This window comes from Mastomys coucha, unplaced genomic scaffold, assembly GCF_008632895.1.
Source record: "Mastomys coucha isolate ucsf_1 unplaced genomic scaffold, UCSF_Mcou_1 pScaffold23, whole genome shotgun sequence".
NCBI lineage: Eukaryota > Metazoa > Chordata > Mammalia > Rodentia > Muridae > Mastomys > Mastomys coucha.
The window spans coordinates 56,958,611-56,982,960 of NW_022196906.1; the positions used below are offsets into that span (position 1 = coordinate 56,958,611).

Below are 24,350 nucleotides of genomic sequence, written 5' to 3' on the forward strand. Positions count from 1 at the left end.
GAGATAGGGCCTCTCGCTGACCTGGAACTTGCCAAGTAGGTTAGGCACCATCATGCCTGGCTTGAGTGTGTGTGTGTGTGTGGGTTGGTGTCTGAGGATCGGAACTCAGCCCTGACATGTGTATGATATACACATTACCACCTAAACAACCTTCCCAGCACACATAATTTTGAACAGCTGCAGAATGTTCGATTGGAAATATGCTACTTCATGCACTTAACCCGTCTCCTATTGTCAGGCCCCCTTTTGCTTCCACTCTGGAGCTGTATAAACAGCGCTCTGATGAGCATCTTGATGTTCAGAGCCTTTCTCTGAGTTGGATTACTTCCTCTGGACACATTCCCGGGAGTGGGATTACTGGGTCACAGGATGTGGACGTTTTTTATGGCCGTGAGACATGTTGCCAAATTGCTCTCCAAAAGGCAGACACCTCTTTACTTTGTGTGTCTTTGATAATGGTTTCTACAGTTCTGGACCATGTTACCCCAGGATTCAGGATGACGCTGGGCGGCCGGGGGTTTGGACTTTCTCTCTCTTTTGAGAGATGTCTTTAAAGTTGCTTAATAGTCTCCTGACTATCAAGATTATAAATGCATGGTATAGAACACAGTCAGCATGGCAGTAGCCACAAAGAACAAAAGCGCCATGGGCCCTCCTTTCTCTCCTTGGAGTCTCTGAAGGTGGGGCTTTCCGGTGTTGGAATACTAGGCTGAAACTTTGGGCTGAATTCACCAGGAAGTGAGGAGGTTGTTTTAAATCACAGTTTATGCCTAGGGAGAACCTGATCCTGTCAGAGTTCCCAGGAAGACTTGCACAGTCTAGCCACGTGGAGATCTCATCCTCTTCCTTCCTTAGTGTGAAATTCAACAGAGGACCAGCTAGGTTCCCTCAGGGATGTCTACTGAGCATCTCTGCCTTCACCAGTCAGGTGTCTGTCTCTCCTTGGGCAGACTCACTCAGAAGCTTGGTCCCTTCCCAGGGAGGAGAAGGTTTGACACTAGACAGGTCACGAAGAGCCAAGCCTAGTTCCTAACCTTAGAGGCTAGTACTTAACAGAGATCACAAAACATTCTGAGCAATGCTGGGACCCTGTAACTGGGAGCTCTGGAGGGACGACCTTGAACAGACACAGGAATGTGCGAGGGGATGGATGGCTCAGGTCAGCGGAGTGTTCACCAAGACTGGGCCCTGTGTCAGGTGCTTTGCACGTGCAAATCCCACTGACCACTCACAGCACGTGTGCCTATTGAGAGACTACTATTGTTCCCCCCCACTTACAGATGAGGAAACTGAAGGCTCAGAGCTTGTCCAGGACCTCAGAGCAGAAGGAGAGAGAGGGACAGGATTGAAACCCATACCTCTCACTCTACAGCCTGGCTTTCATTCTGAATCTAAGATGAGACCAGCTGTCCTGAGTTCTGGGACAACATGTCTGCTGCCTCTGTATTCTGTCTGCCCTGACCTCCCATTCCAGGCTAACATCTCACACCTCAGTGTGCAACAGCTACATACAGAACATCACGGGGCTCAATGGCTTAAGCAACAGACGTATCATTTCTCAGAAATCCAAGATCAAGGTCTGGGAAGGCTGGTTTCTGGTGAAGTCTCTCTTCCTGGCTTACGGACCATAACCTTCTTGGTACCTCTTCAAGTGACCTTTCTTCCTCCTGCCCCCTCTGTACCCCACTTATGACATCAGCCCTGCCTAAGGCCTTAACTCCCTGAATGCTCTCAACCGCATCTGATCTTAGCAGCATCTGACCTTAGCAAGGTCAGGCCTGGTTGGTACTCAGATGGGAGGACAGCTGTCCCCTTGGGGTAGGGCTCTACTTTGTCCCAACACTCAGCCTAATTTCCTCATCCAATGACCATCTCAAATGCAACGGGACTCAGCATACTGACCAGATCATTCTGTCTATAGCTCAGTCAGCAGACTGTCCCTTACAAACCTACACTCCTGACATCAGCGTGTGACCTTGGACTGAAATGAAATACGTGCTTTGAGAGTGGCTCAGTCAGCAGAGTGGTGGCCTCACAAGCAGAAGGCCCAATCCCCATCTCCAGAACTCACAGAAAGCAGGCATGCTTACGTGAGCTTGTAAGGCCAGCAGAGGGAGAGACTATGCACACCCCTGGAGCTTGCTGGAGGGCCATCCTAGCCTAACTGGTGAGCCCCAGGCCAATAAGAGATTCTGTCTCAAAGGAGGCTGAGCTCTTGAGGATGATACTTAAGATTGTCCTCTGGCTTCCATATGGACGCACACACAAGTACATGTATGTCACCCCCATGCATACCATTCACACATTTTTTTTAAAGGTTTCCCTCATCCCGGTGCCACCCACAAGCATGCCTCTTTCTTTCTCACTAGATCATGGTGACTTGGAGTTTACAAGCCATGTTCATCTGTTCATGCCTTTACTCATTTCACTTCATTCATTCATTCAGCCTAGCAACTGTTGAGTGAACAGCTTCTCTCCCAGCCCCACAGGAGCTTGCCCTGCAGGTGAACAATGTCTAGCATCCTAATGCAGCCTGCCCACCTCAGACCTCTCAGGGGACTCCTTAAGCACCAAGAGCTCTCAGGCACACTTTTGCTTGGAGTTGGGGCAGAATTGTTGACTCCAGGTGGCCGCTGTTTCTAGACAAAGGATTGCAAATCACCCAGGCTGCGAGAGAAAAGGACACAGGTGCCAAGGAGAGATGGGCTTAGTGTGTGCTGTTGACAATCAGCACAGACAGACAGGGAGCCTGAGAAACAGGCATGCTTCTGTGAAATGTGGTCACCAGGAAACAGGCAGGCAGTGCCTCTTGATGTTTTCCTGCAGGGGACCTTCAGTACGGACTTCGTTCAGCTCATGGAGCCTCCTACCCTGCCCAATATACCCTGTACCTGCCCTGCCAGCCAAGCTGTCAAAGCCCTGGGCACACCTAATCGTAATTGCTTCCACTCCATCCATAGCACTGAGGAGGCAAGAAAGTGTTGCTTCTTTTAGAGTCTCATTACACAGCTCGGGCTGGCCTAGAACTCGAGACCTTCCTGCCTCAGACTCCTAAGTGCTGGGATTTCAGGCCTGTGGCAGCATGTCCCGTTGATTCTGTGTTATCATCCTGAAAACATTTACAGCCTAGGGAGGATCTTCTGAAACATAAACCTGGAGTCAGGCATGGCGCACACACACCTATAGGCTGAGGCAGGAGGTTCCAGACGAGCTGAGCTATATTAGTGAGACTCTGTCTTAGAAACACGAAACATAAGCAAGTCCCTAAATGAAGTGTGACCCCTTGCATAGTGTCACTAAGCAGTTCCCTGGTCCCTGTTCCTAGGGTCAAGCACATGGTCCCTACAAGTGGGAGTGTAAGGGTTCTAGCAGGCCTGAGCCCTGACCAAGCATAGCAAGGTGCTGGCTGAACTCAGCTTTTCTGCATGCCTCAGAGCCTTGCTCCTCTCTGCAGGGCCTTTGCACGGGAAGCTGTTTTCTCAGCCTCTGCCAACTGGTCACTTACCCTTCCCTTTGGAAAGACTGCCATCAGTGTCACTACCTGAAGCAAACATCCTCTCCTCTGCTGCCCTGCCCCACCCTGACCACCTCCAGTTCCTCCCAGCATTCCTCACTGTCCTGTGGGTTGTCCCAGCAGCCGCTCCCACATTGCCCTTGACTGTATGTAACTTTGCTGGCCACCGCATTAATGTTTTAGCTCCAGCACCTTACAACAAGCAACGCTGAGGGGATGCTGGAGGGAGGGGGTCCAGGACAGGCGGGTCCCCAAGTTGTGAGTTCTCACTACATGCCACCCCACTTGCTAACAGCCCCCAAGGCTGGATGCAGCCAGAGTTGGTGCAGGCTTGCTGCAGAAGCAGGGTGGAAGCTTAGCAATGGTCGATTCCCAGGGAGGTGGGGGTGGGGGCGGGGTGGGGATGCAGATCCGCAGAAACCTCAGTTCTCTGCTTTGGCTTTCTGGCTGCTGCTCGGCTGTCTAGCCGCCCCCACACCTGCATGCCACCTTGTTCCTCCTGATGGAGGCACAACACCCCAGGAGTGCTACTGCCCCAAAGGGTAGCTGGGAGGTGTCCAGTACTTTTAATTAAAAAATCAACCAGCCAGCTCCTCCCCACTCACTCCTCCCCTCTCTTCCTAGAAACCCCTGCAGTCAGCAGGGCAAGGAGGGGGAGGGGTGGCGGCAGAGGAGAAATGGCTGGGTCTGCACCCCCACTCCCTCTCCTCCCATACCCACCCACCCCTGCTGCCACCAGGCTGCTGTCAATAGGGCTTCCTTCATCTTCCCTCCTTTTCTAGTGCCCTGGTTTTAGGACACCTTCCTCCTCTGGAGACTGACACAACCACCAGGAGAAGCGGCAGGGTCTGGTGCAGTTACTGAGACCGAAATCAACAGACACACCCAGGCTTAGGAGAAGGGATTACTAACAAACCTGAGAGAGAGAGAGAGAGAGAGAGAGAGAGAGAGAGAGAGAGAGAGAGACAGAGAGACAGAGAGAGAGACAGAGAGAGAGGGAGGGAGGGAGGGAGGGAGGGAGGGAGGGAGGGAGGGAGAGCTGGAGGAGCTGAGCTGTCACCCCATGGCAAAGAAATAGCATGTCCTTTGTGAGGTGCAGTCCTGGGACTGGGCTGCAAGAGGGCTCTCTGGAGCATGAATTAGACAAGTATCATTCTAGGAGCAGGAGAGGCAGTCAACCGAGGGGGCTTCCTGGAGGAGGTGCCCATGAGCCAAGGTACATTTCGTGTTAGGGAAAAAAGCTGCCGAAAAAGTAGTACTTAAAGCCCTTAGAATTTGGGGTGTTGTGTGTGTGCATGTATGCATGGACACATGCATGTATGTGCATGCACACATTCATGCATATATGTGCACAAGTGCATGGCATACATATGCAAATATATACATGTATACTTGCGTGTCATGTGTCTGAATATGTATGTGCACCTTATATGAGAAGGTGTTCGTTTGTCGGTAGGTTGAAGAAGCCCTTGGCAGCAGCTGTGGAATCACCTAGAACATTCTTTTTTCCACGCAGTACAAGGTCATACCATGGGCCACTTGCAGTTTCTCTCTGTGTCCTCTACTCAGCCCTGTGCCCCATCTCAGAAGCAAGACAGCAAAAGCAGTTTATACAAATAGGCAAGGGACCCCCACCCCCAGCCAGTCTCCAAGGACATAGTTCATTAGGACGCATCCTCTGTTACCATGGAGACCTGCTCCCCCACCCCACCCCCCAGAGCCTGACTAATAATCTCTGAATTCACTCAGGCCTGGAGCACAATTAGACAAGATGGGTTTTTGAATTGTGGCATAGGGAGACCCGGATGTCCGGAAAGCATATGGCAGTCTCCCAGTGGAGGGCTGAGCCTATGAGGGGACACTGTAGTCACAGGGTCACCAGGGCCTGCGGCTCTAGGATGGAGAACCGACTTGTCCTGGGGAGCATTTCTCCTCTAAAATTGTTCCAGGGCTGCCCTGCCTCAGTTGGGGTAAGAAGGGAGTGAAGAATGAGCCCCCAATTTATTCTACCTACTTCCCTTACTGAACAGGGCAGACGCTGTATTCTGTACTCTCTAGAAAATGTGCCAGTCAGTGAGCCTCACGTGACTGAAGCTACTCTGCACAGAGAGGGGATGAGCTGACTTTCTTGAGCGAGATACAAGTACACCGTGCAGCATTCTCAGTTTCAGTGGTTCTCAACCCGTGGGTGGCAACCTCTTTGGAGGTCGAACAACCCTTTCACAGGGGTCACCTAAGACCATCAGAAAACACATTATGATTCATAACAATAGCAAAATTAGTTATGAAGAAGCAACAAAAGTAATGTTATGGTTGGGGGTCAGCATAACAGGAGGAACTGTAATAAATGGTCTCAGCATGAGGAAGGTCAAGAGCCACTGCTTTAACTGAACGTGAACAGCACCGGACATAGAGGGAGCATGCTTTGCCGGCATCCCTTACCTCCTGCCGCAGGCCTCGGGGCTCACTCTATGGCAGTAAGGGAGAGACATTCTGATCCAACCATCTCATTCTGGCAGGGACATGAGGCTAGAGCTCATGTTGATTGGGTTGTAAGGGATAAGATTAGGACGCTTCCCCAGTGGAAAAGGGAGCAGTGATTGGTCAGCCTGAGTTTGAGGCCAGCAAGCAGAACGGGGGGTGATCTAAATAGAAGTTAAGAAAGTGTGCAATGGCCAGAGACGGAAGCATGCAACATCCAGGTGAGTGGTTTGGTCAGAAGGATGCTGGCGGGCAGGTCCCTCCTCTACTTTCTGTTCCTCCCCAGAGAACCTACAACATGGCTATCCTGACTTCAGCTTCCTTAGCAGCTTCTCTCAGAAGAAATCACAGATCCCAGCAACCCTCAGCAGGACAGGAGTCCTGCAAAAGCTCCCCCTGGACCTCACCCATCTCCACACAGGCCTGTTTATTTCCTCTGCAGGAGCACCCAGCGATGAGCCCAGCAGAGAGGAGTGAAGGGGAAGGGCAGAAATGTCAGCTCTGGTCAAATGGGAGGACTGGGCCCTTGGCAGAGAAGGGAAGGAGCATGCATAGAGGGCTGCAGAACAGGAAGTGCCCTAGTCACCAGGTGCTCACCTTTCTAGGGCACTCGACTCCTGTTGGCTTCTGGAAGGTGGAACTTTCTAGTATCAAAGGAATAGGCTGGTATGCCAAGTCTGCAGCGCTCATGCCCACCCCCTCGCCAGCTTGCACCTGGTGCATGGCCCACCACAAGGGCTCTGAAACTGGCTGGCTGCCCCCTGAAGCATCGAAGGCCATGTATCACACTGTGCTGACTGGGAATGGGGAACAGGGATGGGCACAGAACCGCAGCTGGACTTTTGCCCGAGCCCTCTTCTTTCTGCCCTGGTTTATCACAGTCACTCCGGTGACAGCCTGCACTCCATGGCAACAGGAGGGTTTGTTTGTTAGAGCTTTCCCCTTTCTTTCCTTTTGTGATGGGAGGAGAGAGGCCATCAGAAGGCTTTATTGGCTAAAAGCAGGACTTTTGAGAGAGGCAAACATTATAAGACATGTGACAGAATTGAGAGCCACCTCAGTCTGCCATGTGACCTTGGCTGTGTTACCTAATTTCTATAAGCCTCAGTGTGCCCCTCCACAAAATAGGTACAGTGTTACAGTGTGTGGGTAGGATGCTGTGAGGCCCTGGTGGAAGACTCCACGTAGGCTAGGGCAAGGTGGGAAATGAGGAAACCCCAGTGCTTCTCACCTCTGCCCCTGGCTTTCCTGTTAGATTTAAATTTCACAGTATCTCTACCACAGATTGGGCTCAGGACAGCCCCAAAGCCAGGAAAGCAGCAAGCCCCTTTTTCCTGTCTCTTCTGCTTGACTGCAAAGTCTGTGACTTAAGAGCTCTTTGCTTTACTCAACCAGAGCTCCAGTTACCCACAGGGTAAGAGAGAGAGAGAGAGAGAGAGAGAGAGAGAGAGAGAGAGAGAGAGAGAGAGAGAGAGAGAGAGAGATGAGCAGATGCTGGGAGACAAGGAAGTGCAACCCTGAGGGTGTCCCGAGCCTTTCTTAGTGCAGGCAGTGGAACAGCAACACATGATCCAGTTTGGAGTATCCTCAAGAGAGGAGAGGTGCTGGGCGAAGCTACCGAGTGGCTCCATGGACCACAGGTCAGCAAACCTGCGCAACTGATGCAGGGAATCCCTCTACAGTAATGCCCTGCTCCCAAATGTTCAGGATGCCCCGTATGCCATTTGGCAGCAGTGTTCTTAGTCCCACTCTGTCAGCAACATTCATGTATCTCTTGATGACAACATCTCTTTCCACAGCTCTCTGCCCCGACTTGGACCCTCATAGCTCACCATGGGTGCTGGGCTCAGGCCTCTCTCTGCCTTATCGTCCTCCCTGCAGCTCTCAGTCAGTCAGTAGCTAGAGGCAGAGAGGCTTTCTCCTCAGCCTCCCTTCTGACCCAGGGGCCTTGCTATGTCTGTGGCAGGCCAGGTCTTCCCAGCCTTCCAGCCGGCCACTCTGAGCCTGTGTCTTCAGAATCCCCATGCTCCACCCTTCTCTTCCTTCCACTCTTACCAAGGCTGCTCTGTCGGGTAGGGCCCTTGCCTGGCTGGGTATTTCTTAATGTCATTTACTTCCAACTGATGGGATGTTTATTTGTGCTCTGTACAGGCTCCCCGCCCTCCTGGGCCTGTCCTAAGGGCAGGGAGCTCTTCTGTTTTGATCAGAGTGTAGATGTGTCCCATTTTCTAGAACATTTTGCTGGCCCAACACACCCTTAGTGAGAGACGCTGAGGACTCCACTGGGCTCCTTGGCTGTGTCTTTTCTCTTTCCTGCTGTGCAATGATGCACAGCTGAATAGGCCACTCCCCCACTTGGTTGCTGCCAGCCTCCCATCTTCCCAGCCCCCACAGCTCCTCAGTCACATTCATTCATACTCAAGAACGTGGTCCCCCTTCCCAGAACCTGAGCAGGTTTCCTGGGTCCAGCTCAGCCCTCATTCACGTACCTCCTCCTCCTGTTTGTTTGCCTGCCCACTTTCCAAAACAGAGTTCTGCTTCCTTAAAATCTAGACACATCTGTTCCCTCCTTGTCCTCTGAGCCAGAGTGATGGCTGGCATACAGCAGGTGCTTACTGATTGCAGGCTTGTGTATAGCCTTCATTGTTCTAAGGAAACTAAGTGTGATTAACTATATTGGGGATAAAATCTATCCTGTGACCAGAGACACAGCAGGCTAGTCATGGGACTGAGAATAGGATGTCAGTCCAAGAGGGTCCCAGAGACACTTCCTACAGTGCTCCAGGGCAGACAGAGGCAGCTCTGCCCTCCTCTCATGGGTTGCAGCAGAGCTGACTACTATCCAGCTTGGCATGGAGCCCCAGGCTTGCACGTCTGAAGAGTCGCCTGTCCCACTGTCAGGACGAATTGCTACCTTACTCCTTGGTGCCTGTAACTCCCAGGGGAAGTAAACCGGACACTGAATCTCCTTCCTGGGAGGAAATCCTGCCAGCATTCTCAGGGACAAGGGACATTAAGGCCTAGCTAAAGGAGGAAGGAGCCCTTTGTCCCAGCCACTGAGGCAGGGTAGTGCCTGTCTCAAGTGGGCACACCCTCTGCTCTGACCCCTTAGCCTCACCTGGGCTGTGGGCTTCCCATTCAGCCATCTTCCTGGCTTTAAACCTTGCATATGGTGCCTTGGCACCGTGCAATGATTCTTCCACATGCCTGACCACACCGGACTCCTTCAGACCCTCTGAACACTCCTAAGGAGCAGACAGGACTGGATTGATAACTCCTTCCTTTCAAATTGGAATTAAAGGCTCAGTAAAGTTAGGTAAGTTGCCCATGGTCACACAGCATGACAGAGGCAGAGCTCATAACAGGAGGCAGGCTGAGATTCCAGTTACTGTCTGAAGTTGCCAGGAAAGGCCTTCTGGAGCCTGGATGGAGCCAGGAAGGATGAGAGGACCCTCTGGCCTCTTCAGCATTCTTTCTCCTTCCTCCAAAGGCTCAGGCTCTGACTGACTTAAAACCCAGACAAAGCCCACGACTGCTCACCAGAGGCCAGAAGCTGACTTTCCCCGTGGCTTCTGCCCTGGAGGATACGTTCAATAAACAGAGCTACTTTCTCATCTTCCTGTAAACATTTCAGGCAACACAAACAAACAGATCTGCTTTTGATCTGCTGCTGCTAACTCTGAAACTGAGGTCTCTCCCATGAAGAACTTCCCACCCCCAGCTCTGCAGAGCCCCCAGGGCCTTGGGGGACAGGGGATGGCAGGAAACCGCCCTTCCTGCTGAGGCTGCTGGGGTGGGGGGAGGCGGTGAGCTGGAGTTCTGTCCCTGTCAGAAGCACTCCTAACCACCACCCGCCCAGGGAGGTTAGGTACCCCCACTGAAAAGTACCACCCGCAGAGTAGGCTCTATCTGGAACCCTGAGCTGTGTGGAGAGCCAAAGTCCCCAAGAGTGGCCCCCACCGGCCCCCCTTGGTTTATTTATTCTAATGTTTGTAGGGCACACTGTTCTTGGATCTGGAATATTCAGTGGCTCCTGTTGCCAATGGGATTCTGGTTTTCAGATGGTTATTTCCTATGCTGCCATCCAGCCCCACCCAGCAACCCAACCACAGGACTCCCTGCACCTTGGAAGCCTAGATCCTCCTTTTTCTCCCTGTCCATCAGCTCAGAAGTGCTGTCACCACCAACTAGCCTTCCTTGATCACTATCCTACAGTGCCTTGCCCTCCTCCCCTCCTCCCTGTGGCTCTCCGTCCCAACCACCCAGGAACCACTCCTATGGTGTGTTCCTTCATCTCATTGTCCCAAGGAGAGCCAACCGCAAGGTCTGTGTTACCAGCTGTCTAAGGGCCAGAACCAGACCTGGCTGTTCTGAAGGGTATTTCTAGGAAACACACTGCCACCTAGGACAGCTCCCTGAGTTCCTCAGAGCTCTCAAGAGACAGAAAACCAATTACTGAACTGTTTGCAAAACTCAGAACAACTTCTAGACGGTCACGGGTCACGGAAGAACAGTGAATCATGTCACATCCAGGATCCAGGTCCACAAGCCAGCTTCAGAGACAGGAGGTCAAACTTGGCCAGGTGAGCCCCCAGTGAGGTTTTACTTCCAAGGTCCTGGTGCAAACTCCAGGCCTTGCCCCCCGCCCCCCCCCCATATCCGGGCTGTCTATAACACAAAGCAGCATCCTAGAGTAGGTGGGTTTATGAGACCCGGGGAACATTTTGCATCTGTCTATGCTTTCACATATAGGTAAAATATATGTAGTTTGACCTACAGCACAAACCCTGGGTGTGCAGAGACGGATCGGTGGATGTTTATACACCCATTCACTCCTGTAACCACTACCACTCCAGAAGGTTCTTGGGTATGACCTCACACTCCCGGGTACCACTGAGAACTCGATAGAATTTCATCAGAGAAGGGCTCTGTTGCTGAATAAAGGAGACAGAAGGGCAAACCAGGCAAGGTCCTGGCTGGGAAGATCCCCTCCCATATAGCATGGCCTCCAGGCTACCTAATGAAGGCCTTTTCTCAGGCCACAGGGCGGGTGGGCGACGGGACGTGAATGCTGCCCTTCTATCGGAAGTCTCCTGAGGTCCTCCTAGAATGAGGAAGGATGAGAAGGATAAGGGTGTGCTTAGTGGAGGACACGCCTAGAAAGAGATGTAGGCTTTGGGGGGTCTGGGAACTGAGGGAGGAAGGAAGATAAAGGCCACAGCAGGACAGCCTTGGGGCTCAGTCACTCCTGAAGCTAGTCAAATAAGGTGATATTATCTCGAGACAGTTGAGTCTTGGCACAGGGGGTAGAGTGGGGGACAACGACACACGACACCCAAGGTCACACAGGAAGTGAGGGCAGGATTCAGGCAGGAGGCTCTGGGTCCCACACGGCCTTGTCACTGTGCCCTGGCCATGTCTTCCTGGGAGGAGATGGGCCTTACCCAGCTTCTCCTGCATTCAAAGTCTAGGATGAAAGGCAGGGCAGTGTCATGGAGTAGCCTGCTGGGTACTCTCCTTAGGAAACAGGGTGGTGCTGGGCGTGTCTGCTTCTTCCCTGTCATCAGGACAACGCAGATGGAGGCAGGTCCCCTCCACAAAGTGCACACAGGGTCACGGCTTCACTTAAACTCTCTGTAAGGCTCAGCACCCAGAGTCCCCGTGGCTCCTCCCTGCCTCTCTGCCATGGCTCAACACCTCCCTGCTCCTCCCCACTGTGGCTCACACTCCTCCTTCTGGAATGGCGTTCTTGCCCCTCACCTGTGCTCATCTGAGCATCCTCAAGACAGAGCCAGGCTCTGAGCACCACAGTTCTGAGCTGGTACGTCTATCACTGTCCTCTGTGCCCTGCCTGGCGTCCCCTTGCCCAGCTCCCCTGCATTCATCTATTCTTCTGAGTGGCCTGGTCTCCTGACAGAGATACAATGCTTTCGTTCAACCCTGTGTGCATCCCCAGGGCAGTTGGAGAGCCTAGCCCGCAAATCTTCATAGTTGTGCCTCTCTGTGTTTGCACAGGGGCTGGTGCAGGAAGGCAACCAGGGCAGAGCTGGACCCTGGCTGTGCCTCTTCTCTTCAGACCTGCTCAACGGGGGACACTAGAGCGCACCCTGCCCCGCTTTCCCTTCAAGAACCTCTCCTGACTTTTCAGTCCTTTTAGGGGCTTCATTCTGAAGGCCAGGCCCAGAAAATGACAACTACTGAAAGGTTACCCCTCCAAGGGTCTTACACCAGAGGGGCCTGGGGAATTGTAGCTCAGTTGGTAGAAAGCTTGCCTAGCATGAACAAGGTTCTGGGTTTGATCCCAGCACTGTGCTTCAACAAGAACAAGATGAAATGACTGCATGGTGGCACACAGCTACAATCCCAGGGCTGGGGAGGCAAGGGCAGGAGGATTAGGAGTTCAAGGTTACCCTAGGGATACAGAGTATATTCAAGACTAATCTGGGCTAGATGAAAGAAGCCCTGCTTTAGAACAACAACTAGAGGTCTCAAAGGGGCTGGGCTCTAAAGTGGGTCTAAAGCTGGAGGCTTGAAAAGGCACACCAAGAAAAGAAAGGCCAGGGTCCCATTCACTATTCACCATCCACAGCCAGGCCAGGGGTCCTCAAAGCTTCTGTAGATGCCTTAGGCTATGCAGACAGCATCCCCCTCCCCCTCCCCTGCCCTGGCCAATTCCTTCTTTAGCCTTCCCTGCTATGAGAGCCAGGGTGTTAATAGTTCTGTGCACTTTCCTGGACACTCATTTTCCCCAACTGAAAAATGTGGGTCATGGCAGACTTTTGGGGTGCATGACGTAGGAACCACATCGTGCACAGTGGAGGGGCAGGCCTCTGAGACTCCTTTACGGAAAGCCAAGGCCCACACAGTCCCAGCTCCATGCAGCTCCAGCAAGATGGTCCTCCCTGGCCCCACCGGGGTAGCTTTGTTTACTGCTCCTGAGTACCCATTCCTTCCCCTCCCCCATCTTCTCTTTCTCTCCCTCAGGCCAGAGTTTCAGCCATAACTTGGCTGACAATCTCCTCAGGCTGGTGATAGGGGCTGGCCAGAGGAAAGCTCTTAGCAACCCAGGCTCCCAACCCAGGGCCTCAATGAATAAAGGAGGGGGGCTGGCCGGAGCCCAGCATGCCAGGAAGAGGTTTCCAACAGGGATGGCAGAGGCCACAGTGGCAGCCCAGCAGGCCTCCACAATCCCAGGCTGCTGGTGGAGAAGAGATCAGAGTGCTCCTCCCTCCTATCTCTGCCACTGCTGGAACCAGGCCTCGAATCACACAAGGTACTCTTGGCTGGTCCCCGGGGGAATCAACCCCCTCCACTCAGGGGCCCCTTCCAATTCAGGCTGAGCTTTCTAAGTCTTCTCGAGATTCTGGAACTTTCCACCCCCAACCTTTAAATCAGCCCTTGGACTGCTAGTTATCAGGCAAGTACAAGAAGCTAAGAAGCCTGTGCTTGACTGCAACTCGCTAACTGGGGGGACAGGAACCCCCATCCCGCAGAGCTACATCCTTCCCAGATCCTATCAGCCAGAGCTTCTACTTGGCAAGCAGGGGCAGTAGGGACGGGGCACATCCTTACACATCTTCAGTGCTCCTCTGGCTTCTGCAGGCCCTGAGAACTGAGCCCCAGCAGCAGCTGCTGCCTGGTATCTTGGGTTTGCTCACGCCTTGTTCCAGAGATCCTCATACACCCTTGTTAAAGTGCTTGGCCCTTGAACAGATGTCGTGGGAGGAATAAGTCTGGATCCTCTCTGTAGGCTCATAATTAAGTCAAGGAGCCAGAGAACAGGCCCAGAAATCATCAGTATGCAGCTGGGGATTTAGTCCAGTGGGTAGAGCACTTGCCTAGCAATGACAAAGACTTGGGTTCAATTCCCAGCACTGGATAAGCCAGGAATGGGAGTGGATGCCTATAATCCTGACATTCAGGAGTTGGAGGCAGTCCACAGTCATCGTTAGCTACATATCCGTTTGAGGCTGATCCTGAAAACCATGTTTAAAAAGAAAATCAGTAGCACGTACAATCACACATGTTGGGCTCTACCTGCCAGCTGGAATGCTGGGTATCCCAAAGCTCTAAGGGCAGAGAAATTAGTGTGCCCTAGGATCCTGAAAGAAAGCTCAGACCTCAAGGTAACCTCAATCCATAATAACTGGGGTCTGTTCTCAGAGATCATAAAGACCATGATAGGAAGGTAGGTAGACACAGGATGTTTAGAAGACAGCGAAGTTATCAGATGGCCTCTCGGGTCTGCAGAATCCCCCTGCCCCACAAGCCTGACTTTCACTGGGGATTTCAGCAAAATTCCTTATAGTCAGTTGGGCAGCATGAACAGACCCCTCAGGAGTGTTCCTGTCCCCACCTTTGCCAACATCTTTCCAAGTCCCGGCAATCCTGCCAACTTCTGGATCCCAGAGCCATGAGTTCAGAAAGAAAATCCAAGGCATTTAAGTGGCTTGTTAGGTAGGGTTAAGCTTGCTAAGCTAGCAAGGGTATTCCTTCCTTCTCAGGAACCCCAAGGCAAAGCAGGCCGGCACCCCAGGGACCAGGGTGTATCCATAGCAAGGTTCCTTCCTGTTCAGGTTACCAATGGTGACCTGTACTGATGGGCAAGATCAGGCTCTGGGACCATGTGGGACCTCCCCCTTCTGTGAGGTCAGATGCCACCTCAGGGGTTCAGTGCTTTATCTGGTTAAATTTTAAAATCAAAGCATTTTGTGTGTGTGTGTGTGTGTGCACGCACGTGTGCATGCCAGGTGTCTTGCTCAGTTGGTCCCCACCTTCCTTTTTGAGATGGTCTCTCATCAAGCCTGAAGCTCATCAATTAGGCTAGTCTGGCTGGCCAGCAATCTCCAGATCTTCCCATCTCTGTCTGTCCAGCCCTAGGAGTACAGCACATGTAGCCACACCTGGCTTTTTACATGGGTTTTGGAGGTCTCAACTCAGGTCCTCATGCTTATGCAAACACTTCACTGATGGAGCCATCTCTCCACAGACCCAAAAACCCACAGTTGTTTTACATGCACATTGTGCGTCCCAAGCATATTGAAACGGCACAAATCGACCAAACAGGGAGAAAGAACGGCAACTTCTCATCTATACAGAGCAGGAACAGGGGCTGTTTGGAAGAGTTTCCTTTCCGCCCACAGATTATGAGTCAGTTCTGGTCAGGACTGCAGTGGGGGAACATGAGCTAGCTATTGAGTGAGGCTGGATAGCGAGATACTGGCATGGGGGGAGCGGGCACGAAGAAGACAATATAGTAGATCGTTTCCTCCTATGCCATCTACAAAGCACCCAATGTCCACACGACTTGCATGTTTACAGTGAGAGGGGATGCTGTAAGAGAACAGGTGCTCAGAGATGCTCAGGGCCTAGCCCAACATTGCACAGGCAAAGAACAGAGCAATTCAAGGCCTGAGCCTTCTGGCTCTAACTCTCTCACTCTGGCCATGCTCTCGGCTTGCTGCCTTGCCCGACAGTAGTTAGACCAAAGGCCCCGGAGTCAGGCTGAACGGAGGGCTTGCTGGGCACCCTTAACTATCTTTCTTCCTTCACTCGCCTCAGTTTCTGAGACTGCGGGGTTTCCCATAGTCAAGGACCTCGTAGGTGTCCATGAAGGTTGATACACTAATAACATAAACGAATTATTCACAGTGCTAGGGATAGAACCCAGGCCCTGCCATTGCTGGGCAAGTGCCCTATCGGTGAGCCACACTCTCAGCCCCTCTTAAAATACTTATAGTGTGGGTGGGGGGTGATAATTCAGTCTGTAAGGTGCTTGCCTTGGAAGCATAAAGACTTGGGTTGTATCTCAGCATGGCGGCATACTGCAATCCCAGGGCTCAGAAAGCAGCCTGGGAGGGGAACTGGGCTGGCCAGACAAGTCTCTGAATCAGTGAGTTCTAGGCCAGTCCTAGATGTGCATGCACGCTCTCTTTGTCTCTCTCTGCCTGTCTCTCTTTCTCTGTCTCTTTGTCTCTGTCTTTTTCTCTGTCTCTCTGTCTCTTTTCTGTATGTCTCTGTCTCTCTTTCTTTCTCTTTCTGTCTCTTTGTCTTTTTCTCTGTATGTCTCTTCTCTGTATGTCTCTGTCTCTGTATGTCTCTCTGTGTCTGTCTGTCTGTCTGTCTGTCTCTCTCTCTCTCTCTCTCTCTCACACACACACACACACACACACACACACACACACACACACACACAAGTATTAGCTACCTCTCTTACTGTTTGTTGCCCTTGAAAATAGGAATCTACACCAGGGAGTGAGAGGCTGAGTACGGCTTCCTATCTCAGCAGTCCTTCAGAGCAAATGAAGGGACAAACAGGACTAGCACCATCTCTAACCCTCAAATGTAGCTGTGGGGCCCACAGTTTCAGGGAGCTTGACCCTATGAGCTAGGCTTCCCTGGAGTTAATCCTGAGCATTGGGTCCCTGGGACCCTCCTCAGTGGGGATGTGTTTTTCCCTTTGTCTCTGTGTGGCCGGAGCACACGGGGTGTGACGCCTCATCCTCACAGGCCCCAGTGCCTTGAAGCCTGAAGCATATGTTTAGCTCAAGCCTGGGGCATGTGTGCTATGGTTGTTTAGTTCCTACCTTCTCTATTCTCCAGCTGTACAGATGCCCAGCTGTGGGGCAGTGGCCTTCAAACACCTGCATATAGTTCCCCACAGGACCACTTTAAAGTCTAAAGCCCAGTCTAGATGGTAAGAAAAACTCTAAGAACAAAAATTGCCATGCCTGAGCTGGCTGGAGATGGGAGGCAGGGATCCCTCTGCCAGAGCCAACTTGCCTTTTTCCAGAGCTCATCTGGAAACAAATGACCTCACTCGGTAGCCTGGGGCCAGAGTGACCACTGCCCTCCTTGAAGTCCAGGAAAGCTCTGGGGACAGGCCAGGGTGACTGACCATGCCGTGCCCACTTCCCTTAGCCAGGTCGAGGTCATTCTCACATTGCTGACTCTCGGGGCCAGGGGAGGCAAGGAAGCCATGGTTAGGTCGTCCACATCTGGGTTAGCCTCCACTCTGCCTGACTGCACTACCTTCTGCAGGGCACTTGGATTCTGAGTGCTGGATGCTTCAGGGCATCCTGAAGCATGGCATCCTGGGCATTAAATGAGAAGATACATTCCACATTCCTCCTTGTGGTGTGCCGGCAAAATCCCCATGGGCATTGGAGTGCAATTCCAGACATTTGCACATCCTGATCTCTCACTGTGCCTCTCGACCACTCCTAGGTGACCCGTTTCACCTGTTACCTTCTCTTCATCCGTAACACACCTCAAGTCACTTCCTGACCCTTCCGGGGTCACTCCAACTAGAAGGATCTGGTCCAGGCCCCTGAAGCTGCTGATTTCACAGCACTCAGGCTACTGGTTGATTTCCTTTCTTCCTGTTGTATACATGTTCCTGTTATCAATCCCTACTACCAGACGGGGAAGCACATTCAGAGAGATTAGGCGGCTTGCCCAATAACACAGAGAAAGTAAATGAGAGCAGGCTATCTATCTGACCTCAAGACCTGCCTTCTCGTGCCATTGGCGCCATCCTTCACCAGGAACTAGAAGAGAAGCCTGCTTTCAGATGGGTTTGGACCAGAGTCTTCCATTTCTCAGGGTCAGGGGGATGGAGGTGAGTCTGCAGGTGTCACTTGCTGTTACAACCAGCCTGGCAGCATTGTCCGAGTTAGCTTCCTGTCAGACACCATGTGCTGGACAAGATGTCTTCTGTCCTTAGAACAGATGACACACTCGCCTCCCAGTTCTGCAAGGTACACACTTTTTCCCACTGTGATGACGGCTAATGTTGAAAGATGTCGACTAGGAAGAGGAGATTGGAAAGGCTGAGCTTCCAAGTCAGAATCGGGGCTTGCATTCGCCTCTGACCCACATCAGCTCTGTGACTAGGGTGTGGTGACCTCTCTCCACCCACGAGGCTCTGTTTACTCATCCTTAAACCAAGAGGGCTCTCCAGGGTGCAGATGGCCTAAGGATTCAGAGCTGTGGCTCACACACACACACACACACACACACACTGTAAAATTGAGTCCCCAGCAAACCCCACAGCCCCCAGTGCTTCCTTAATTAATTAGAAGGAAGGACCAGGCCAGCAACTGATTACAAAGTCCCTCCAGGGGCCCCTGCAGGGGTGAGGCAAAGAGGAAAGAACCAGTGGCAGCTCCCCCTCCCCCACTCTTTCATGCCCCCAAGCAGCTGGTGCCACTCCAGACCCACAAAGGGAGGCTCATTCTAAACAGCTCCTTCTCATGTGGCAGCCACTGGCTTTGCATCTGCCCTGCCCTGGCAGGGCCTGCCTGCCCCATGCCAGCTGCTCCCAGCTGCCCTGGCTGTAGGCAGCTCTAGAGCTGGGGCCTGGGTCCCCAGAGACCACCAAGTAAGCTCAGGGCAGTGTCGCTACTCTACAGAAAGGGGAAGGAGCAGGGCCGGGCACACAGGGAGTCCACACATTGCCTCATCTTCTGGACGGCCTAACAGCTCTGTGAGCCAGGCAGATGCAAATCAGTCACTGGCTGCCCTTGTGCCAGGAGCCGAGACTCTGCTGGCAGTTGTGGCTCCAGAGGTGCTGGCTGGGGGTGTGTCTGCTCCAGTTTGCCGGGTCTGCCCAAGAGCCGTGGAAAATCTCACTCCATCCCTGAGCCTCCAGGCCCGAGGCTGCCAGGCCAGGGGTCCTGCCAGCAGCTGCACTCCTAACTGGCAAGCCCTGCACTACTTCACAATCCTTCCAGGCGATTCTAAGAGTGACCACAGGTGCCAAGGGGTGAGGTCTCCCATTCCAGGACACAGGGCCTCTGGGCCTAGCAGTAACAAAGGACTAATGACTTTTCTAGGAAAGGAGCTTTACTACCCTGCAGCGAGATGGGAAGGAAGACAGAAGGAAAGAGCCTGTATCTACTGAGTGTTTACAGCATGCAGGCAGGATTGCCACCTGCGCAGCCTTGAGATCTAACTTAGAACTCTGTCTCATCTCTTCGGTACCTGCTTCTCTAAGGTCCTGGAGGGTATAGATTGTGTCTTTTGTATTCTATGTCCCTGGTAACTAGCCACGGGCTGGTCTAGGTAGGTGTTCTGGGGACGAACACTTACCTAGTGAATGTTGAATGGCTGAGCCACATGCCTTCCTGCACCAGAGTACCAGGTGCATGGAAGCAGGACAAGGAGGAGGCATGAGGGGCTGTAGGATGGAGAGCAGGTTTCCTCTGGCAGTTCAGGGCCACTGGACCAGGCTTGTGACCTTTAGCCCATCTCCCTTCCTAGTCAGAGGTAGAGGAAAGGGAGGAACTAACGATGGGCTGCTGGGATCCAGGCTAGACTGTGGGTTTGAACTCCTTTATCACCCTGACAGTGCGACTTCATCATTATTTTGGCCTTTGCGCGCGCGCACATACACACTCGCACACACACACTAAATGAGGAGATGGTCCAACAGAGGGGAATCCAGATTCCAACAGCACAGACAGGGAAAGCTGAGGGTGGAGGGTTCCTAGAATACAGCTGAACACTACCATTCAGGCTGCCTGAGGTCCCTTTGAAGAGAAACTCCATGAGGAAGGAGGCCATTCAGAATCTCAAAGACCAGCTTTCAAGCCCTCCAGCTCCAGACTGACCAATGGCTGGAGCAGGTCATGACCTGTGCTCCCAGGATCTCGGGTCTCTCATTTTCCAAGGAAAAGCGTAGGATGTTTGACGTAGGATGTCGCTAACATTCTGCTCTCCACTGGTGGCTCCCCGACCCTCCCCCCACTCCCATCCCCCGATGCCCAGGAGGCGTCTGATCTTTGCCAAACACTGTTTCCTGGACAGGGCCCTGCCATCCTAGGCCCCTTCCCTCTCAGTGGGAGCCAGGTGCTCCTGTAAGCAGGCTGAGGCTGTGCAGGAGGCAGACGGCTGGCTTACAAAGAAGGCTACAGAGGAACTAACGATGGGCAACGTCACCCTCTTTCCTGGAGTCACTATTCAAATAGGAGGAAGCTGCTATAGAGGTCATAGAGGGTCCCCTTTACCCATACGCTCACCCCTAGGTCTTCCTCATGTTCAGCCAGTTCCTGCCACTTGGGGTACACTGTGATCTCCAAGGTAGCCTCAGAGCCCAAAAAGCTCACTAACTCGTCCAGTGGTTCTCAACTTTCCTAATGCTGGGGTCCTTTAGTACAGTTCCTTGTGCTGTGGTTGACCCTCAGCCATAAAATTATGTCTGGCACTACGTCATAATTGTAATTTTGCTACTGTTAGGAATTGTCATGTAAATATCTGATATGAGTCTCCCAAGGGGTCACAACCCACACAGGTTGAGAACCACTGCTCTAACTCAACACAACATAAAGGAGAACAGACAAGCCCAGCCAGTGGAAGAGACCTCTCCCTAGACCTGGTACAAGCCCTACCCCTAGTCATGTCTCAGTCAAGAGGCAGGCAAGAAATCAGCATACTGCTTCCACGCAGTCCAGACTTTTCTGCCAGCCCATGAAGTTGTTCTTTGCACACGGCTCTGATTGCTTTTACACTCTGATCTATCTGGCAGCAGTTCAGGTGTTGGGAGGTAGGGAATCGATACCAGCACAGGAGGGTCGGGGACTGGATCTAGATAGAATACCAGGAAGGGCAGGCATGAGAACTGAGCAAGAAAGTGGTTTGGAGCACCTGTCACCAGGAAGTAGCCTCTGGGCTTTCCTAAGAGGACTAGCTTTGTAGAAGAGGCTGAGGGAAGGGCCTTGACCAGGTATTTCCAGGCTGAGAAGCTGCAGGTCTTTCCCTCCACTGAATTTATCACTCCCCCACCCCCCTTCCATAAAGGAATGAGGGTAGCTTGGTAAAACATATTCAATAGAGATACATGCATATCATAAGAAAGGTGTCCTAAAATGTCACCAGGCTACAGAGTCACAGCATGGCTGTGTAGCTGTTGACACTTAGGGCAGATGTCTCTCCACAGCTCCCTATGCATTTGTGATTCCCCATAAGGGATGAGTTGGGAAACGTTGAAAGACAGGGTGGCCAGTGGGAAACTGGGATTCAGCTCCAGCTGAGACTCTAGCAACTTCCTGCCTGCTTTTTGTCTTCTTTATTTTGCCAAGTCCCTCTGAGAGCTCAGAGCCTGTGACTTCCACCAAGCCCTGGCCCAGAGGATTCCGTCAGGGGACACAGAGGGACACCATGATTCTTCCTCTGGAGCAGAATGACCAGAGGATCATCACTAGTCGCTCTCTCCCCTACAGTGACCCCTCATCTCCCACACTCTTTGTGAGTTCTCCTTTTTGGTCTGTGAGTAGTGGGACTAACCCCAGATGACAGTCCCCAAGTATATGTTAGAGCAGAAGACATAGCTCATTGGAACCAACTCCTGCCCAAAGCCTGAGGAGAGAAATGACTGGTCCAAGGTCATACATCCAGTTAGTGGCCAACCTAGGACTAGAGGCCAGACCTTCTAACTCAGGGGCAATGGAAGTGCCTTGTTCAGTAGGACTCCCCGTGCCTTACAGGAATGGAGTTGTGCCATGCAGGCCTGGTGCAGAGAGAAAAGACAGGGTTAAAGTGGGGATTTCATTTAATCCTCTGATCTGGCTTAAGCCGAAGCCACATTGGTTTGAGCAGGAGACAAGAGACACATGGAAGGGTTTGTTGGGGGCTGGGCAGGGAGGTGTCCAGTGTTAGAAAATAATCTTTGTGTACCTAAGGGAAGGTCTGACAGTGGGCTAAGTGGGTCCCACTTCCACGACCTCACCGTCCTAGGTCCCCAGTGTCTCTCTGCTGTGGAAGCCCCGCACTCAGTCAGTCGTACAGACCAATGTCTCAGCTGGAGACTACAGGCTTGAGGGTAAATCCTAATCCTGCCATACCTATATTAGCTATGTGACCTTAGGCGAGTCACCTCTCTGAATCTCAGCTTCTTCCTTAGTTAAATAGAGTCTTACATTCAAGGGAGGAAAGTTGTCTGAATCTGTGTGCATAGACCAGAGAGGTGGCGGGGTCAATCCGAGAAAGGTCATCTCCAGCCTGAACACTTATGTCCCCCCTCCCCCCTCCCCCCGCCCATGAATTACCCTCAGCCCCCACCTGCTTGCAGCTTTGGCATTTACTACCTCCATAACGACACCTCCGCCTAATTGCATTTATGTTCATTTAAAACCACTAAGCACCCTGCCATTTGCTCGATATAGCTAGTACCCTAAGCCCAGGCACATACCCCCAGCCCTCGGGTTCTCATTTTCATAAAGCTACCAAGTTCCAGACTAGAGGAGGGCAATGACAGGGTCTGAAGTGAAGCACGAGCCAGAGTGAGCATGTCACTGGGGCATGGAGCTTATCAGAAGGATCTAGAATGGACGCCCCAGCCTTTCCTGTCTGGCTTTGACCACAGCAGGGCTGCCTATCCTGCTTGGCTTCCACCCCTCCAGCTGTGAGAGCCAGCTGAGCATCTGGGAAAGACAGAGGCCTAAGGTGTATAGAGGGCCAAGGCCAATGCCGGGGTGTGAGGTCCCCACTCCAACAGAGCCTGGGAAGAGTACAGTTCATACTCTTCACTTGTTTTCCCCACCACTTCCAAGGCTCATCTTATCACTCTCCCATTGCAGAAAAGGAAACCGAAGCCCAAAGTAGGCCTAGCCCTCCTCAGTAGAGAGCCTCAGATCTGCCTTGGCCCTGGGATCATCCCACAGCCCCAACGGGCTCTCTTCTTAACTCCATTCTTCCTTTGGCAGGGAAGACATCCCCAAAAAGTTCTTCAGCAACCCCGGGCTCCTGTGACAAGTCCAAGAACCTCTTCCAACCTGGGGTCTGCTAGGATGCCTACCTTCTCCTCTCTGTCACACTCCCTGCCCATCCCACCCCGATGCAGTAGAACCTTCCCTGTCTCTGGCGGCCACTCAGGGAACCCGCAGCGCCTCTACAGGGTAGCTTTGGAGTGGGGCCCAGGCGTCTAGGGGGAAAAGGCAAAGACAGGCAGGTGGGGTTCAGCTCCCTTGTGTGTCTGACTAGGATGGCCAGCCCATCCCTGCATCATCAGTATGAGGCCCTCAGTCCTCACGGCGCGTGACACCGAGGGACAGCCAGCCAGTGCGCCAGCCAGCCCGAAGCAGCTTTCCAGGGGTTAAAATTGCAGCACCTTCCGTAAGAGTTAAAAATGCAGTCTCGGGGCGCACAGAGATGTGGTCCACACGGTCCAGCATAGCTGAGAAGGAGCATCCCCTCCCGGCATCCCGTAGTCTCCTGGGGGCCAAGCGACTCCTGGGAGCTGGAGCGCGCGCAAGCGCGCGATCCCTTCCTGCGCCCCTCAGTCCCTGCCCGAGGGGCTGTAGCACCCGCGGGTCCCCAGCGTGACGACGATCTGCGCTGCTTACCTTTGTGACAGTCATACAGAAAGCGGGCGGCGGGGCTGGGCGCGGGCGGCGGCAGGCGGCTGGGCCGGGCTGGGGACCGCGCGCTCGGGAGGCCGCTGGCTGATGTCAGCCGCGGCCGAGCATCTATAATAGATGAGGCCGCCGCGCCGCAGGAAGGCGAGGCAGGAAGAAAGGCGGGCGGCGGGCCGCGCGGGGGGCGGGGAGGGCCGACCGGGGACTCGCTACAAAGAGGAGGCGGAGGCAGAGGCGGGAGCGCAGTCCGGGCGCCTGACGGTCCCCAGCCCCGCGAGTCCAGGCGCGGCCCCCTCGGGCTCCTGGCACCTGCGGCCGGGGCCGTGGGCGGGGACCCGGCCTTCGGTGCCGCGTTGGCTCCAGGCACTCGGTGAAGTCACAAGCTGGACGGGTGCGGCGCGCGGCCAGAGATGCCTTCCCAAGGCTGGTCGCCCCCTGGAGGTTCCCAAAGTCCACCCGCTACGGGTCCGGCAGCTGCCACACGAATTCAGGGTGTCCAGGAGGGCTGGTAGAAGCACTCCTTTGCATCTCAGTGATGAGCTCGCCTAAGGCCAACGTGGTCCGTGTTACATAGGAAGTGGCAGGTCCTGAGTGGAAAGTACTTGGACAGGACATAGGGCCCAGTTGGCTCTTGGCTCACCAGACTCACCCAGAGGCTCTCTGCTTGGTGGCAAGCTTCTTAGAGGATCCCCTTTGCAGATCCTGCGTTCCATAGCTACAGGGACACAGGGGGAGCTCTCTATAAGAGAGACAGGACCGACCCTCCTCAAGAGTGTTCACATCTCTGGGGACATAACAGGTGCAGGTAGGTGCTCTAGGTAAATCCCGGCCAGGTTACCTGCACCCTGGAGCAGGAATTTGAAGTACAATTGCCTGAATATGACCACGCGAGTACCTGAGCAAAACCGGTTTGGACAGATAAGGAGCCGAGGCTGCAGCCACGGAGAAGGGAGGGGAGAATGAGGTATGGGGCCTCTCTCTCTCTCTCTCTCTCTCTCTCT

General features: G+C 53.1%; 1 protein-coding gene across 1 annotated transcript in view; it reads right to left on the reverse strand.

Annotated features, from left to right (window-relative positions):
• Window positions 1-23,744, reverse strand: part of Coro2b (coronin 2B) — a 111,623-nt gene extending 87,879 nt beyond the window's left edge. Inside the window, exon 1 of the mRNA XM_031343405.1 lies at window positions 23,338-23,744. Coding sequence (XP_031199265.1) covers window positions 23,338-23,352 — 15 coding nt within the window. The 5' untranslated portion in view covers window positions 23,353-23,744. The remainder of the gene's footprint in view (window positions 1-23,337) is intronic.
• Window positions 23,745-24,350: the final 606 nt, after the last annotated feature.